Source organism: Phocoena sinus, chromosome 1, assembly GCF_008692025.1.
Source record: "Phocoena sinus isolate mPhoSin1 chromosome 1, mPhoSin1.pri, whole genome shotgun sequence".
Lineage (NCBI taxonomy): Eukaryota > Metazoa > Chordata > Mammalia > Artiodactyla > Phocoenidae > Phocoena > Phocoena sinus.
In genome coordinates, this window is record NC_045763.1 from 9,398,985 (window position 1) to 9,414,189 (window position 15,205).

The window sequence follows — 15,205 nt, forward strand, 5'->3', positions numbered from 1 at the left end:
AGCAAATGTCTGTGGATAGCATTCGCTTAGCTTTTCTTGGCTATTCATAGCGAGAATAGTTTTGGCTATTTTAGATACTTTGCTAATTACATGATGTTCTCATTCTCGAGCAGCTTGTTCCTTGTTCCTGTATCACTCCTGGAAAGCCTCCCGAGTTAAAAGGTACCATTGCCACTTACCTGCTTGTTCACCCAAAGGTCCAGCCCCTTGTCTGGAGCCTGAGAATGATTTGAGGGGAAAGGAGTAAGCCATATTTCTGCTCAACTCCAGTCTGAAGTTAAGAGGTCTGAAGAAAGAACAACGCACACATAATGGAACCCAATTCTTGAAAGACATCAAAAATGGAATATTCTTGGGAATTCCCTGGTGGTCCAGTGGTTAGGACTCTGTGCTTTCACAGCTGAGGCCTGGGTTCAATCCCTGGTCAGGGAACTAGGAGCCCACAAGCCGTGAGGCGCAGCCGAAAAAAAAAAAAGGAACTTTCTAGCTAGCTAGCAAATTAGCATACAATCATTTCAGCCTTTCTAAGTAAAAGTTTTGGTTTTTTTAACCTTAAAACAAACAAACAAACAAAAAACCAGATGAATGGATAAAGAATATGTGAGATATATATATATATATATATATATATATATACACAATGGAATATTACTCAGCCATAAAAAGAATGAAATATTGCCATTTGCAGCAACATGGATGGATCTAGAGAATATCATACTAAGTGAAGTAAGGCAGACAGAGAAAGACAAACATTATATGTGGAATCTAAAAAATAATACAAATGGACTGGTTTACAAAACAAACAGACTCAGAGACACAGAAAACAAACTTATGGTTCGGGGGGAGGGATAAATTAGGAGTATGGGATTAACAGATATACACTACTATATATAAAACAGATAAACAACAAGGATTTACTGTATAGGGAACTATAGTCAATATCTTGTAATAACCTATAATGGAAAATAATATGAAAAATACGTATATTTAACTAAATCACTCTGCTATACACCTGAAAATAACACAATATTATAAATAAACTATACTTCAATAAAAATAATTGGGTTGTTTTCTTATGAGTTGGGAGAGTTATTTATATAATCTGGATACAAATTCTTTATTAGACATGTGATCTGCAATTATTTTCTCCAATCTTGTGGCTTGTATTTCCACTCTCTTAACAATGTCTTTCAAAGAGCAGAAGTTATTAATTTTGACAAAGTCCAATTTATCCATTCTTCTTTTAGAGATTGTACTTTTGGTGTCGTATCTAAGAAATTTCTCCTTAATGCAAGGTCACAAAGATTTTATTCTCGGTTTTCTTCTACAAGTTTTATAGTTTTAGGTTTTACAATTAGGTATACGATACATTTTGAGTTAATTTTTACATATGGTACAGATATGGTACAGATAGAGGGTTTTAAAAATTGTGTTTTGTTTTGTGGTGTGTGTGTCTTTAGCATATGAACATCCAATTGTTCTTGTACCATTTGCTGAAAAAGCTGTCCTTTCTCCACTGAGTTGCCTCTGCATCTTTGTCAAAAATTAATTGATCATGTATGTGTGAGACAATTTCTGGACTTTCTATTCTATTCCATTCATTTATTTGTCTACCTTGATGCCAATACTACACTCTCTTGATTACTGTAGCTTTATAATAAATCTTTTTTTTTTTATTTATAATAAATCTTAAAGAAGGTAACGTAGGTCATCTGAATTTGTTCTTTGCTTTCAAAATTGTTTTGGCTCTCTAAGTCCTTTACATTTCCATATGAATTTTAGAAATTGTTTGTCAGTTCATACAAAGAAATACTGGGATTTTATTTGGGACTGTATTGAGTCTATAGGTCAATTTGGGGAGAATTGATATCTTAAATATTTGAGTTTTTCAAGCCATGAACACAGTATATCTCTCCAATTATTTAATCTCCTTTAATTTCTCTCAACACTGTTTTTTATAACTTTAATGTACAGGTCTTGTATTTTTGGGGTCAGATTTATCCTTAAGTATTTAATTTTTATATTTCTTGATGTATTTTAAATGTTTTTTTAAAAATTTCAGTTTCTGACTGTTTATTGCTAATATATAGAAATACGACTGATTTTTGTATATTGATCTTGTATCTTGTAACTGCAAAACCCATTAACGATTCTAGTAGCTTTTTTGTAGAGTCCATGAGATTTTCTGTTATCATGCTGTCTGTGAATAAAGAGAGTTTTACTTCTTCCTCTCCATTCCAGATGTCTTTGATTTTTCTTATTACACTGGCTAGAACTCTAGTGTAATATTGAATTGAACAAGTGATAGCAGACATCCTTATCTTTTCCTAATTGTAGGGAGAAAGTATTTAGTCTTTTATTATGAAATATGCTGTTAAATGTAGGTGTTTCATAGATGCCTTTTATCAAGATGAGAAAGTTCCCTTCCAGTCCTAGTTTGCTGGAAGATTTTTTTTAATTTTTATTTTTTATAAATTTATTTATTTTTGGCTGCGTTGGGTCTTCGTTGCTGTGTGCAGGCTTTCTCTAGTTGTGGTGAGCGGGGGCCACTCTTCGTTGCGGTGCGCGGGCTTCTCATTGCGGTGACTTCTCTTGTTGCAGAGCACAGGCTCTAGGTGCGTGGGCTTCAGTAGTTGTGGCACATGGGCTCAGTAGTTGTGGCTCATGGGCTCTAGAGCGCAGGCTCAGTAGTTGTGGCACATGGACTCAGTTGCTCCGAGGCATGTGGGATCCTGCCGGACCAGGGCTCGAACCTGTGTCCCCTGCATTGGCTGGTGGACTCTTAACCACTGCGCCACCAGGGAAACCCCAAGATTTTTATTTTTAAAGATTTTTATTAATTTAGTTAAACTAAAAAAAACCCCACTTCACCCATTTCTCCTACTCCGTGCCTCTTGCAGCCACCAATCTGTTTTCTGTATCTATGAGCTTGCTTTTTGTTTTTTTAGATTCCACATATAAGAGAGAAATATAGTATTTGTCTTTCTCTATCTGACTTATTTCACTTAGCATAATGCCTGCAAGTTCCATCCGTGTTATTGAAAATGGCAAGATCTCCCCCCCCCCTTTTTTTTTTTTTTTTTTTGCGGTACGCGGGCCTCTCACTGTTGTGGCCTCTCCCGTTGCAGAGCACAGGCTCCGGATACGCAGGCTCAGCGGCCATGGCTCACGGGCCCAGCCGCTTCGCGGCACGTGGGATCTTCCCGGACCGGGGCACGAACCCGTGTCCCCTGCATCGGCAGGCGGACTCTCAACCACTGCGCCACCAGGGAAGCCCAGATCTCCCCTTTTTTACGGCTGAATCATAGTCCATTATATATATATACCACACTTTCTGTATCCATTCATCCATTGCTGGACACTTCGGTTGTTTCCATATCTTGGCTATTATAAATAATGCTGCAATGAACATGGGGGCGCATCTAGCTTTTCAAATCAGTGTTTTTGCTTTCTTCAGATAAATACCCAAAAGTGGAATTGCTGGATAATAAGGTAGTTCTATTTTTAAATTCTGAGGAAATCTCAAAGCTCCATACTCTTTTCCATAGTGGTTGCGCCGATTTACATTCCCACCAACAGTGCACAAATGTTCCCTTTTCTCCACATCCTTCCAACACTTGTTATTTCTTGCCTTTTTAGTAATAGTCATTCTAACACATGAGGTGATAACTCATTGTGGTTTTGATTTGCATTTCCCTGATAATTATTGATATTGAGCATCTTTTCATGTACCTATTGGCCATCTGTCTTCTTTGGGAAAATGTCTATTTAGATCCTCTGCCCATTTTTAAGTTGGATTGTTTGGGGTCTTTTTTGCTATTAAGTTGTATGAAGCTGGAAGATTTTTTTTAAAAATCAGAAATGAGTGTTGGATTTTGTCAAATGCTGGAACATCTCTTTAAAAGACTGTGGCACTCCAAGTGCAGCTACTAAGAAAAAGGGACAGTGCTTGGTGGATTTTTCTGTACCTATTGAGATGGCTTTTCTTTCTTTCCTTTCGTCTGTTAATTTGGGAATTATACTGACTGCCTCTAAAAGGTTCTGGTCAAGTCACTTCATCTCTCATGACCTCGATTTTTGCTTTGTCTGTAAAACGGGACAATAATATTCATCTTAAAGCACACTTATGAGGCTGGCATGCGTTGGCATATAGAAAATAGATGGCGCAAAGTAGGCACTCCATATAAACTTGCCCATATTTTACAGACTGGATCACAGCTACATGTGTTCATAGCTTACCCGCTGCCTCTCCCCCTCCTCCAGGAAAGGACCCTTCTCAATTCTTTCCTGCCTCCCAACGCTTAGTATAGTGCCTCTTGGCACAAAATAGGCCTAAGTACTCGAAAGAAAGTATGAAAGCGTGGGTCACTGGCCGCCGCCTACCCACAGCTGCATCCTTTGGCTCTGCGGAAGCATCAGGTCCAGACTCTGACACTGCCGTCACCAAAGCGAAATAGCCCGCGGCCTTGTCCTGACCAATCGGAGCCCGTCTTCTGGGGTCCCGCCCTATTCCGACTATCGACCGCTAGACCTGGGAAGGTGACCAATCAGATGTTGAGCACCGTCGTTATCCCCGCCTCAGTGTTGAAAAGGCAGCTTCTGAAGGCGAAGTAAAGCACGCAAGAGCGTCCCGGCTCCGCCCCACGTCTGACCAATCAGGGCTCCCGAATAAGGCCCCGCCCCCTGCCGCCGAACCGTAGGGTGGCCTGTGCGGAACTACCGGCGGCGCAGGCGGCGGTGGGCTGCGCGGCTCTGGGGCTTCCTGGAGGTGAGTGAGGCAGTGGTGGGGCCGGGTATGGAGAGGAGGGGCACGACGGGTTGCCTCACGTACGCCCCCACGGAGGGTCCGGGGCCCGCGAAGGGAAAGAAGAGGGAGGCTGAGTCTCCCTTTCCCGGGGGTCCCGCCCTTTTGTTCCGCGGCACCGCAGCTGGTACTCTTGCTGCCCCAGTTTCTCTTTTGAACGTCGCCTTCCCGTTACCTTGGTGCGGCTTTAACTTTCCAGAGCGCCGCCGGAGCCGGAGGTGTTCTCTTTAACACCGTGCGAAAACGGAGATCCTCGAACTGTAGGTCTGGCCCAGAGTCAGATAAGGACGGGGGCCGGGAGTCCCTGTCCTGCGGATGAGGCTTTTTACCCCGCTTGTCTGCCCCACCCCCCGCACAGTCGTCTGTACTCGCATCTCCGCTGCCCACCTTCCCTGCATGGGTATATGTGGGGATGGCTCCAGGGTAGCCTGGCTTCTCTCTGCTTTAGCCTCTGCAACCGGGCCCTGAGGAGGGGGCCTGGGTGTGGGCAGTCCACACGTGAGGAGTGTGGGTGGGAGGGCTGGGGTTCTGAGAGTAGGGTGTCTGTCTGGACGCAGTGTTAGAAAGGGATCGTGTGTACAGTTTCTGGTTGGAGGCATCTGGGCTTGGGACTCTGAGGGAAGAGGAAGCCTCTTCCCCTAGTCTGCAGAAATCCGTTACAGCGGCATCAGTGTGTCCCTGAGCCTGGATCCCTGCGGCACCAAAGGCTGGGAGAAGGAGGAGGCAGCTTCCCAGGCCCCCCTCCACACTGTTTGGGGAAAGGCTGGCATAACCATGTACCCCGGAGCCCGGTTTGGGTTCAAATCCTGGCTTTGCCACCTACAAGCTGTGTGACTTGGGGCTAGTAGCTTAACTTCTCTGAACTTTGGTTTCTTCATTTGTAAAAGGGAAGGAGGGAGGGCAGGAGAGAGGGAGAAGACCCTTCACAAATCTGATTTGTGTTGAATTTGAAAGTTATCATGCTTTACATCTGTGGACTTGCCCTAGTTGTCTTCTACAAATTAATCTAGTAATTTCATAGTTAAGGTTGTTAAAGAGGGATTTTTTTTTAAGATGTTGGGGGTAGGAGTTTATTCATTTATTCATTTAGTTTTGCTGTGTTGGGTCTTCGTTTCTGTGCAAGGGCTTTCTCTAGTTGTGGCAAGCGGGGGCCACTCTTCATCGCGGTGCGCAGGCCTCTCACTATCGCGGCCTCTCTCGTTGCGGAGCACAGGCTCCAGACGCGCAGGCTCAGTAGTTGTGGCTCACAGGCCTAGTTGCTCCGCGGCATGTGAGATCTTCCCAGACCAGGGCTCAAACCCGTGTCCCCTGCATTAGCAGGCAGACTCCCAACCACTGCGCCACCAGGGAAGCCCGTTAAAGAGGGATTGATCTCTTTTGACATGTTAGGAAACACACTGTGGCCAGTGTAATAATAATAGGCATTTATTGAGTGCGTGCTGTGTGTGCCAGGCACTGTACTAGCATTTAATGTACATTATCTCCTTTAATCCTTACAACAGTCTTATGAGGTCAATGCTGTTATCATCTGTTTGGCAGATGAGGAAACTGAGGCACAGAGAGGTTAAATAACTTGTCTGAGGCTGCACAGTTAGGGAGTATCAAAGTGGGGATTTGAACCCCGGCCTCTGGCTCTGCAGGGCAGCCTCCTCAGCGCTATGTCGTGCTGTCTGTCTTGGCTTCAGGTAGGAGAACTTGGCCGTGAGGGCACTCTATGGCCCGGGAGTTGGTGACACCTGTCGTGGGAAGCCAGTGGATACGCCTGGGATGGTGGAGACCAGAGATCTGGCACAGCTACGGCAGCTCAACCTGGAGCTCCTGAGGCAGCTGTGGGTCGGACAGGATGCCGTGCGGCGGTCCGTGGCCAAGGCAGCCTCAGAGGTAAGCGCCTTGGCCGAGTCCCCGGAGTGAGGGAGGGGCTGCCTAACCCTCAGGTCAGAATCCAGGGCTTCCGGGTCCTCTCGTGCAGCATGCCCATTTTACTGATGATGAGAAAACTGAGTGAGGCCCAGCGTGGGAAGGGACTGGCCTGGGACATGCAGAGGCTGGAGCAAGGGTGAGGTCCAGGCCTTCATGCCCAGTGCAGGCCAGCTGGGTAGATGGCTGGGTGAACTGGCCTCTCTGTTCCAGTCAAGCCTGGGCTCCAGCAGCAGCTACAACTCAGAGATGCCGTCATCCCAAGAGACGTCCTCAGTGGCCTCGAGAGCCTCCCCACAGGATGCCCACCAAGGTGACCCCTGTGATAGGGACGGGGCCAGCTCCGGGGTGGTCTCTCTTCCACCTGCCAAGTGCCTCCACCAGGAGTCCCCGGGCCCACTGAGGCCCCGCTCGGCTCCCTTGCTGGCCACCTCAGACTCGAGCGACCCAGAGCTTTCAGCAGAGCTGGAGAGTCTAGACACCCAGGAGGCACAGGCCCTGAAGTCCCTCCTGGCTCAACGGAGCAAGCTGTCCGAGGTAACGTGGGCGAGTGGAGCATCCACTGATGGGCACTTCCTTGAGCCTCAGTTTCCCCCCTGACACATGCACTCATGGGCAGCCTCCCTTCCAGGGTGAGGCTCCTGGGAGGTACCGTGAGTCAAGTCCAGCTCAGCCTAAGTGCTTGATAACTTGTGGCCATTAGTTTCTCAGACAGCACTTTGGGAAGAAGGTGACCAGCCCCATTATGCAGATGGGAAGACGGGCGTTCAGAAGACAGACTTGTTCAAAGTCACACGTGGAGCAGGGTGGGGGCCAAACTCTTGTCCTCCAGCCCCCAAGCCCTCGGCTGAGCCCTGGGGCCCATGTCAGGGTATGAGTTAAGACACAGCCCTTTTCCTCCCTGCAAGGTGGGACCTCCTTTGGGCCAGGCCTGCTGGCCTAGCCCTTGCCCCTCTTTGCCTCCCTCCTCAGCCGAGAGTGACCAACAAGGAGTCTCCAGTGCCTGAGAAGAGCTGGCGCCTCAGACCGTGCCTGGGCTACGACTGGATTGCAGGTGTGGCTGGCCCCCGTGCCCAGGGACACGGGTGGAGGCCCCAGCTTGCTTCTGCACCTGCCTGCGCCCCCAGCGGGCGCTGCTGCTCTTTCTCCGACTGTTTCACCCCCCTCGGTGAGCACCTTCAGTACCGCGTCTCCTGTCTCGGCCCTTGGCACAGTGACAGGCACAGAGATGGTGCTCACCGAGTGTTTGTTGAATGAATGAACGAATCAGAGCTGCCATATTTTTTTGGCATTTATTGTGTGCCAGGCCTCTGTGAAACTCTGTATGCGTGTCATCTTTTTATGTTTTACTGTCCATCCCCCCTCTCCCCCAGCAACCTCAGTGGCTTCCTGGCTGGTCTCCCTCTGGCCTCTTTCACCCCCATTATCATCCATTTTCGGCACAGCAGCCAGAACTAATGTTTAAACACGGGAATCAGATCATGTCACTCAGAGTACTTAGCACTTAGAGTAAAATCTGAAATCCTTATCTAGAGTTTTGAGGTGTGATCTGGCTTCTGCTTGGCCCCGTGACATGGCCTCTTAACCATCTACCTTCTGACTCCTCACGCCGGCCTGCTTGCTGGTCCTTGAACCTGCCATGCTCACGGCCACCTTGGGGCCTTTGCACTTGCTGTGCCCTTTGCTTTGAATGCACTTCCCCAGGTTCACACCTGCTGGTTCCTTTTCGTCACTGAGTGTTCAGCTCAAATGGTAGGCCTTGCATGAGCACAACGTTGTAGGGCCACCACACCTGCATCCTTGCCTATTGCATCAGCCGTTTGTATGTTCCTCGTATCATTCATTCATTCTCAGAAGTCATCTTGTTTGCTTGTTTCTTGTCTGACTTCTCCGGTGGACTATAAGCTCTATTGGAGCAGGGGTCTGGCCATCTTTTTTGTTGCTGTGCTCCCCGAGTCTGAGCCTAGAACGGTGCCCGGAACGTAGTAGGCCCTCAGCCAACGCTGGCTGAGTGAGTGAGTGGGCGGCCCTAGGAGGTTGGTGCTATCGGACCCTCACTTTCACAAAGGAGGAAACTGGTGTACAGAGAAGTTGAGTTGCTGCCGCAAGGCAGGTGCTCCATGGGGCTGCTGAGACCCTGCGGTGGTGGGGACACAGGCCCCATCCCAAGGACTTCCCTGACTGCCAGCTCACTGCTTTGCTTCCTGTCTCTAGGAAAGTAGAGGCGGCTGCCCACTGCCTGCCGTATGTGTGTGTGTGTGTGTGTGTGTGTGTGTGCGCGCGCGCACGCCTCTCTCCCCCCTTTCTGAGCCCCCGTCCTGTCCCTGCATTTGTGTGCTTGGGCCCCATCCCTTCTTGGCTCCCAGAGGTTTTTTTTTTTTAATTAATTAATTAATTTTTGGCTGTGTTGGGTCTTCGTTGCTGCACATGTGCTTTCTCTAGTTGTGGCGAGCGGGGGCTACTCTTCGTTGCGGTGCGCGGACTTCTCACTGCAGTGGCTTCTCTTGTTGCGGAGCGCGGGCTCTAGGCGCGCAGGCTTCAGTAGTTGCGGCGCGCGGGCTCAGTAGTTGTGGCGCATGGCTTAGTTGCTCCGCGGCATGCGTGGTGTTCCCAGACCAGGGCTGAAAACCGTGTCCCCTGCATTGACAGGCGGATTCTTAACCACTGCGCCACCAGGGAAGTCCCTCCCAGAGGGTTTTTTTCCCTGTAATTCTCTCCTCTCCTTCCTCCACCATCACTCTGCCCTGTCAGTATACAAACACCAGGGAATATTAATGACAATTGATTTCAGTGAGTGCTTATTATGTGCCGGGCCCTGTGCCAAGAGCTTTCCTCTGCTTCGCTCCCATTCACTCCTTAACTTCTCACAATGATCTGATTAGGTGGTTGCTGTTACTGTCCCCACTGGCAGATGAGAAGGCAGATGAGGCATCAAGAGACTGAAAGACTTAGCAAAGTCTCACAGCTGCTCAGGGGTAAAGCTGCAGTCTGTGATGTCCCATCCTGAGGAAGCATCGCTCCCTTTATATCTTGCCTTTGCTTCTAGTTACTGCCCGTGTTCTCTGCTTTTCTTTATAGCAAAACTCCTCAAAAGGGCCATCTAGGCTCGCTGTCTCCAGTTTCTCTCCCTGACTTTTTCTTAAACTGGGCTTCAGCCCCTGACACCCTCTGACGCTGTCTTCGGCCGAGTCAGCAGTGACCTCTGCATTGCCAGCTCCCGGCTCAGTGCTCAGTCCAGAGCTTTCTTGGCCCCTGGGTAGCGTGGACACAGCGGCCACTCCCTCCTCCCCGAAGCTCTTTCTTCTTCTGACTTCCAGGCCCGGGCCCCCCCACTGGCTCTTCCCCACTTCCGTGGCTGCTCTGTCCAGTCTCTGCTGGATCCACTTCCTTGTTCCAAATTCCAGAGGCCCCCCCTCAGTGCCGAGGCTCTCCATGCTCTCTTCTCCCTGACTTTATCTCTACCCGTGCTGCTCCTCTGAATTCCAGACTTGTATATCTGGCTTTCTTCTCTGCAGAGCTCATTAGGTGTGTTAGACTAATCTCAGGTCCAAAATCAAGGTCCTGATTTCCACCCCATCTGGTCCTCCTGCAGTCTGTTCTATCTCTGTTAGTGGCAACTCCATTTATGGAGCTAATGGCCATAATCTTGAGATCAGCCTTGATATTTTCCTCTCCTTTTCACACACTGTGCATCCTGGTAGTCCTGCCTTCCACATATTTCTAGAATTTTACTGTTTGTCTCCACCAGGATGCCTGCAGTAGCCTTCTAACTGGTGCCCCTGCTTCCCCTCACCTTGCAGCAGCCAGAAGGGGGGTCCTATAAAAGTACATGGCTGATCTGATTGCGTCACTCCTTGTCCCCAAACCCACCGCTGGCTTCCCAGCCTCATCTCCTCCACCCTCACCCCTACACCTATTTTTACCTCCTGGGTGTTCCTCAAACATACCAACCACAGCTGCCCCAGGGCCTTTGCATTTGCTCTTCTGTCTGCCTGGGATGTCCCCACGGCTCCCTCCCTCCCTTCGTCAGGTCTCTGCTCAGGTGTCGCCTCCTCAGGGAAACTTCCTCTGGCTCCCCTGCCCTACCAAGTTCAGTTTTCTGACTCTCTTTTATTTATTTATTTATTATTTTGGGCTGCGTCGGGTCTTAGTTGTGGCACGCGGGCTCCTCATTGCGGTGCACAGGCTTCTCTCTCTCTAGTTGTGGCGTGCAGGCTCAGTAGTTGCGGCACGTGGGCTTAGTTGCCCCGTGGCATGTGGGATCTTAGTACCCTGACCAGGGATCAAACCCGCGTCCCTTGCGTTGGAAGGCAGATTCTCAACCACTCGACCACCAGGGAAGTCCCTCCTGACTCTCTTTTATTTCCTGGCAGGTGTCACCCCTCAATGTTGTATTACAGGTTTCTTTGGTGATTAGCTCGTCTGTTGCCACATTAGAAAGTAAGCCTCACGAGGGTAGGGGCTTTGTCCAGGTAGCTGTTCTTTCCCCAGCACGTAGAACAGCGTCTGGCCCGTAGTAGGGGCTCTATAAATATTTTTTGCGTGGACGATTGGATATGCATGAGGGTAGACAGACACGAGACAAAACCAACAGTCACATGAGTGGTGGGTCCCCTCCAGGTCTGTACGAGGTATGGTGGGGTCAAAGCAGGTGGTCTGGGGTGCCAGTGCCCAGCTTCCCCTGAGTCTTGGCCACGCAGCAGCTCCTTTGTGTGTTGCCCGCTCCAGGGTCTCCGGACAATAGCTCTCCCGTCACCAGCAAGCCCGAGGCCTTCTTCTCGAAGCTGCAGAAGTTCCGGGAAGCCAACAAGGAGGAGTGTATTTGCAGTGACCCTGAGTGAGCGGAGGCAGGCGCGGGGCGGGCAGGGCGGCGGGCTCAGGGACTGTGTCACCCTGGCCTGCTCACCCTCTCGCCCTCACAGATCCCAGTTCCTAGGCCTGCAGGAGAGTAGTGCTGCGGAGGGGGACCACGAATGTGAGTGGAAACGCTCGGCGGCCGCCCCGTAGCCCAGCTAAGGCTTGGGGGCCTGGGGAGGCAGCTGGGGACGGGGGGAGGGAGGCCTGGGGTCCGGGCAGGGGCGCCGCGAGCCTGGGGTGAGCTGAGGCCTGGCCTCAGGGGGAACAGGGCCTGCCCTGAGCTATCCACCTCGCCCCTCGTCCGCGCCTTCCGTTTTCTCCCAGCTGCCTCATTTTCCCATGTGTCCCCACTCCCTCCCCCTCCTCTCCACACAGGGTCGTCTGGGCGGGCGGGGGGGTGGTGTCCCAGCTCTGTCACGTGGGCACCCAAGTCTTTGCTGTGGGTTTGCACGAGCAGCATACGGTGTGTACATATGTGTGTGAGGCGTGTTCCTATGGATGCACGTGTGTGTGCGCCGTGTGATTACAAGTGTAGGCACGTTCCTGTGTGTCCACAGATACGACCACGAAGCCGTGCTTTGTGTTTGCACGGTGACATTTGCACGTGTGAAGTTGCTGGCATGTGCACGTGTGTGTCACGCTTGAGTAGAAGGCGGTGCTCACTGTTGTTGCATGTGAGCACGTGTGCGTGTGCATGCTCTGTCTGTGTACACGTGGGCGAGCCTGCGTGGTTGGGGTCCAGGGACCTAGGTTCCCTGGCTGAGGGGGGCTTCTGCGTCTCACGGATCTCACAGGTGTGTATTGTTACTGTGTCAACCGGCGCCTGTTTCTGGTGCCTTCGGATCCCCGCACCCCCTGCCGCCTGTGCCGGACACCACGGGGCCAGCGGGGTCCAGAGACCCTGGCAGAGCCAGCGCAGGTCAGGTGAGTGGCCAGAGTAGGCAGGACACCGGGGGGAGCTGTAGGGGCAGCCGCAGCTGAGGACGAGAGCAGAGCCTGGGGCCTGTGGTTTTGAGGGAGGGCAGGATGGGCCACAGCGGCCTGGAGGCGCCTGCAGCAATGCCCCCACTATTACCCCCACCAGGGTGAGCATCCCGCTGTCTGTCCTGGACCCCCCGCACCGGTACCGCATCCACCGGCGGAAGAGCTTCGACGCCTCCGACACGCTGGCGCTGCCCCGGGTGAGGATGGCCTTGGGGCTGTCCCCTGTCTGGCTCAGGTCTCTGGACGTCTCCTGAGGCCCAGAGGGCCAGGGACTGTCCTAAGGCCAATAGCGAGGCTGGGCTGAAGGACCGAAGTCTCTGGAGTTAGGGCTGGGCCACTCATGTCATGTGTACCGTGCTTGTTCCCTGAGGGAGGCCGGGCTCCCCACCCAGCGCCTGGCTTCCAGGAGGACTGCCTGCCCGTGCAGTGCATTGGCCTAGTGCCCACGGGCCCCGTTTCTTGCGCTCTTGTGGCCACATGCACAGTGCTTAGGGTGATTGTCTCGTGGAGCCACAGCAACCGAGAGTGCAGGTACTACTGTTATCCCACTTTACAGATGAGGAGACTGAGGCAGAGGGGAGGTGACTTGTCCAAGGTCAGCGGGATGGAAGAGCTGGGATTTCAACCTAGGTCCTTTGTGTCTCCTGGGTAGGACAGGGGTCACTGGGGACCCCACTCAGTCCCAGTGGAGTCCGGAGGTGCTGGGGTTGCGGGGAGGAGAAGGGGTACTGAGGAAAGTCAGTTTGCTCCTCTGTAAAATGGGCACAACATACTATCCTCAGGCTCATGGGGTGGACAAGGGGCAGGTCATTGAGTCAATACCTGTCGAGGGCTTGGGGCAGAACTTGGTACACAGGACGTGCTCCATCAGCGTCCACGGCCTTCCCTCCACCCATCTGTGGTCGGGGCCCAGGGCCTGGGTCAGCAGGGTTAGGAAAGGGAGGCCTGGGGTAACAGTGGTGGATAAGACCCCTGCCCTCGGGGAGCCTCAGTCCGTGGGGGACACTGTGATCGGGGGGCCCCTTCACCCTCATGGGGGACACAGCCCTGTCCTAGAGGATGCTGCCAGTCCAAGGGGAGAGGTACAGCCCCTCCCTGGGGTGTGCCCAGTCAGTGGGGAGCCCCGCTCCAGGCCAGGCACCTTAACCCTTTGCTCTCCACAGCACTGCCTGCTGGGCTGGGACATTCTTCCTCCGAAGTCTGAGAAAAGCTCAGCCCCCAAGAGCCTGGACCTCTGGTCCAGTGTCTCTTCTGAGGCCCAACGTCGGAAGCTGTCAGCCACCAGCCCTTCTCACCGGGTACGATCCAGGGTGCCCTGGGAGAGACAGATGCCTTGGAGCAGCCTGGGGACCGCAGAGTCCTGGAGGGCAGGATTGGGGTAGGAGTGCAGAGCCTGGAAACGTCTCTCTGTGGGGTTCCCTGGCCCTGACCCACGGCACCTCTCCAGGCACCACTGCTGCCTGCTGGCTACCCCACCCCACCCTGGAAGGTGACCCCAACTCTGAGATCCAGAAGGGGATGAGGCTGCCCCCAAAGAGGCCCCCCTGACACCCTTCCCTTCACTCTCCAGGCCGTGCCAACGCGGGTCCCAGCCCCCACCCTAATCTGGTCAGAACCCTCCATGCCCCAGCCCCGTGCCGCCCGGCCGAAGCCCTGAGGACTGGCCACTGGGAGGTGGACAGTGCCCCTACCGTCGTTTCAGCCTCTCTCCTCCGGCAGGGGCGCCCACGAGAGGGGAGCTTTGCCCAGCCTCAGCTGGAGGTGGACTCTGGCCCTACCTTCCTAGGCTGGGCCGGTGGGTGGCCTCAGGCCTGTCTCCTTCCTGGGGACAGATGAGACCCTGGGGTTGGGAAGAGGGGCTTCTGTGACACGTTTGTAAATAAAGCTCAGCACTCCCTGCAGCTCCAGATTCCCACATGTGCCGGCTCTGTCCTGCTGATGCCCTCAGAGCCCTAGAGGTGCCCTGGCCTCGGCCTGCCCCCCTCACTTGCAGAAGGACACCTCTGACAACCTGTGCTGGGCAGGGTGGATCCAGCGCCCTGAGTGTGGCTCTTTGTGCAGCTTCTAACTCTGGGTAGGTGGCCTCCCCACCAGACAGGTGGGGGTGAGGCTCCCCAGAGTAAGGCTGAGGCCAAGGTGAGCGTTAAAAATCCATCTCAGCAAGAGGCTTGGGGTCTCAGGCTGTTCCCTGTGGATGAGGCTGAAGCTGTGACAGTGGGGAATGAGTGAGCTCTCCCCTTATTCTTGGCCCCTGACACTGGGGTCCAGTGATGGAGGGACTCTCTTGAAGTCCCTGGGCCAGGTGGCTCCTTCACTCCCATCTCTAGCCCAGCCCTAGAAGCCACGGGTGATCTAGAACTCCGTCAGGGACACATGGGGAAACAGGGCCAGGAGGGTTGGAGTCAGAGGCAAGGTTGGCCGAGAGCCCAGATCTGCCCTCCTAGATTAGTAAGCAGCACCTGTCTTTATACTCCCATAGGTTGAACGATATGAAATTCCTGATTTTTAGGTACAAATGGCATAGCTGGGGAACCTAAGCCCAGGGAAGGCATGTGCTTTTTCTGAGGTTTCTGGCTTAGAGCCGTGGAACTATGGCTGTGGTCCGTGGCTCCCACCTGGAGCTTGTGAAGCTGAGAACACCTT

General features: G+C 52.2%; 1 protein-coding gene across 5 annotated transcripts; it reads left to right on the plus strand.

The window, feature by feature from the left end:
• Window positions 1-4,670: 4,670 nt before the first annotated feature.
• On the plus strand, window positions 4,671-14,471 carry MIIP (migration and invasion inhibitory protein). Of its 5 annotated transcripts, none has more exons than XM_032653950.1 (10): window positions 4,671-4,768; window positions 6,490-6,685; window positions 6,935-7,258; window positions 7,694-7,889; window positions 11,450-11,558; window positions 11,644-11,696; window positions 12,373-12,502; window positions 12,663-12,759; window positions 13,726-13,940; window positions 14,133-14,471. In XM_032653950.1, the coding sequence occupies exons 2-10, from the start codon at window positions 6,572-6,574 to the stop codon at window positions 14,164-14,166; spliced, it is 1,272 nt and encodes a 423-aa protein (XP_032509841.1). In that variant the 5' UTR covers window positions 4,671-4,768; window positions 6,490-6,571; the 3' UTR covers window positions 14,167-14,471. The 5 variants fall into 5 exon arrangements, with proteins under 5 accessions (XP_032509841.1, XP_032509851.1, XP_032509862.1 ...); XM_032653960.1 differs by having other exon boundaries at window positions 13,726-13,860; XM_032653971.1 differs by having other exon boundaries at window positions 7,694-7,775.
• Window positions 14,472-15,205: the final 734 nt, after the last annotated feature.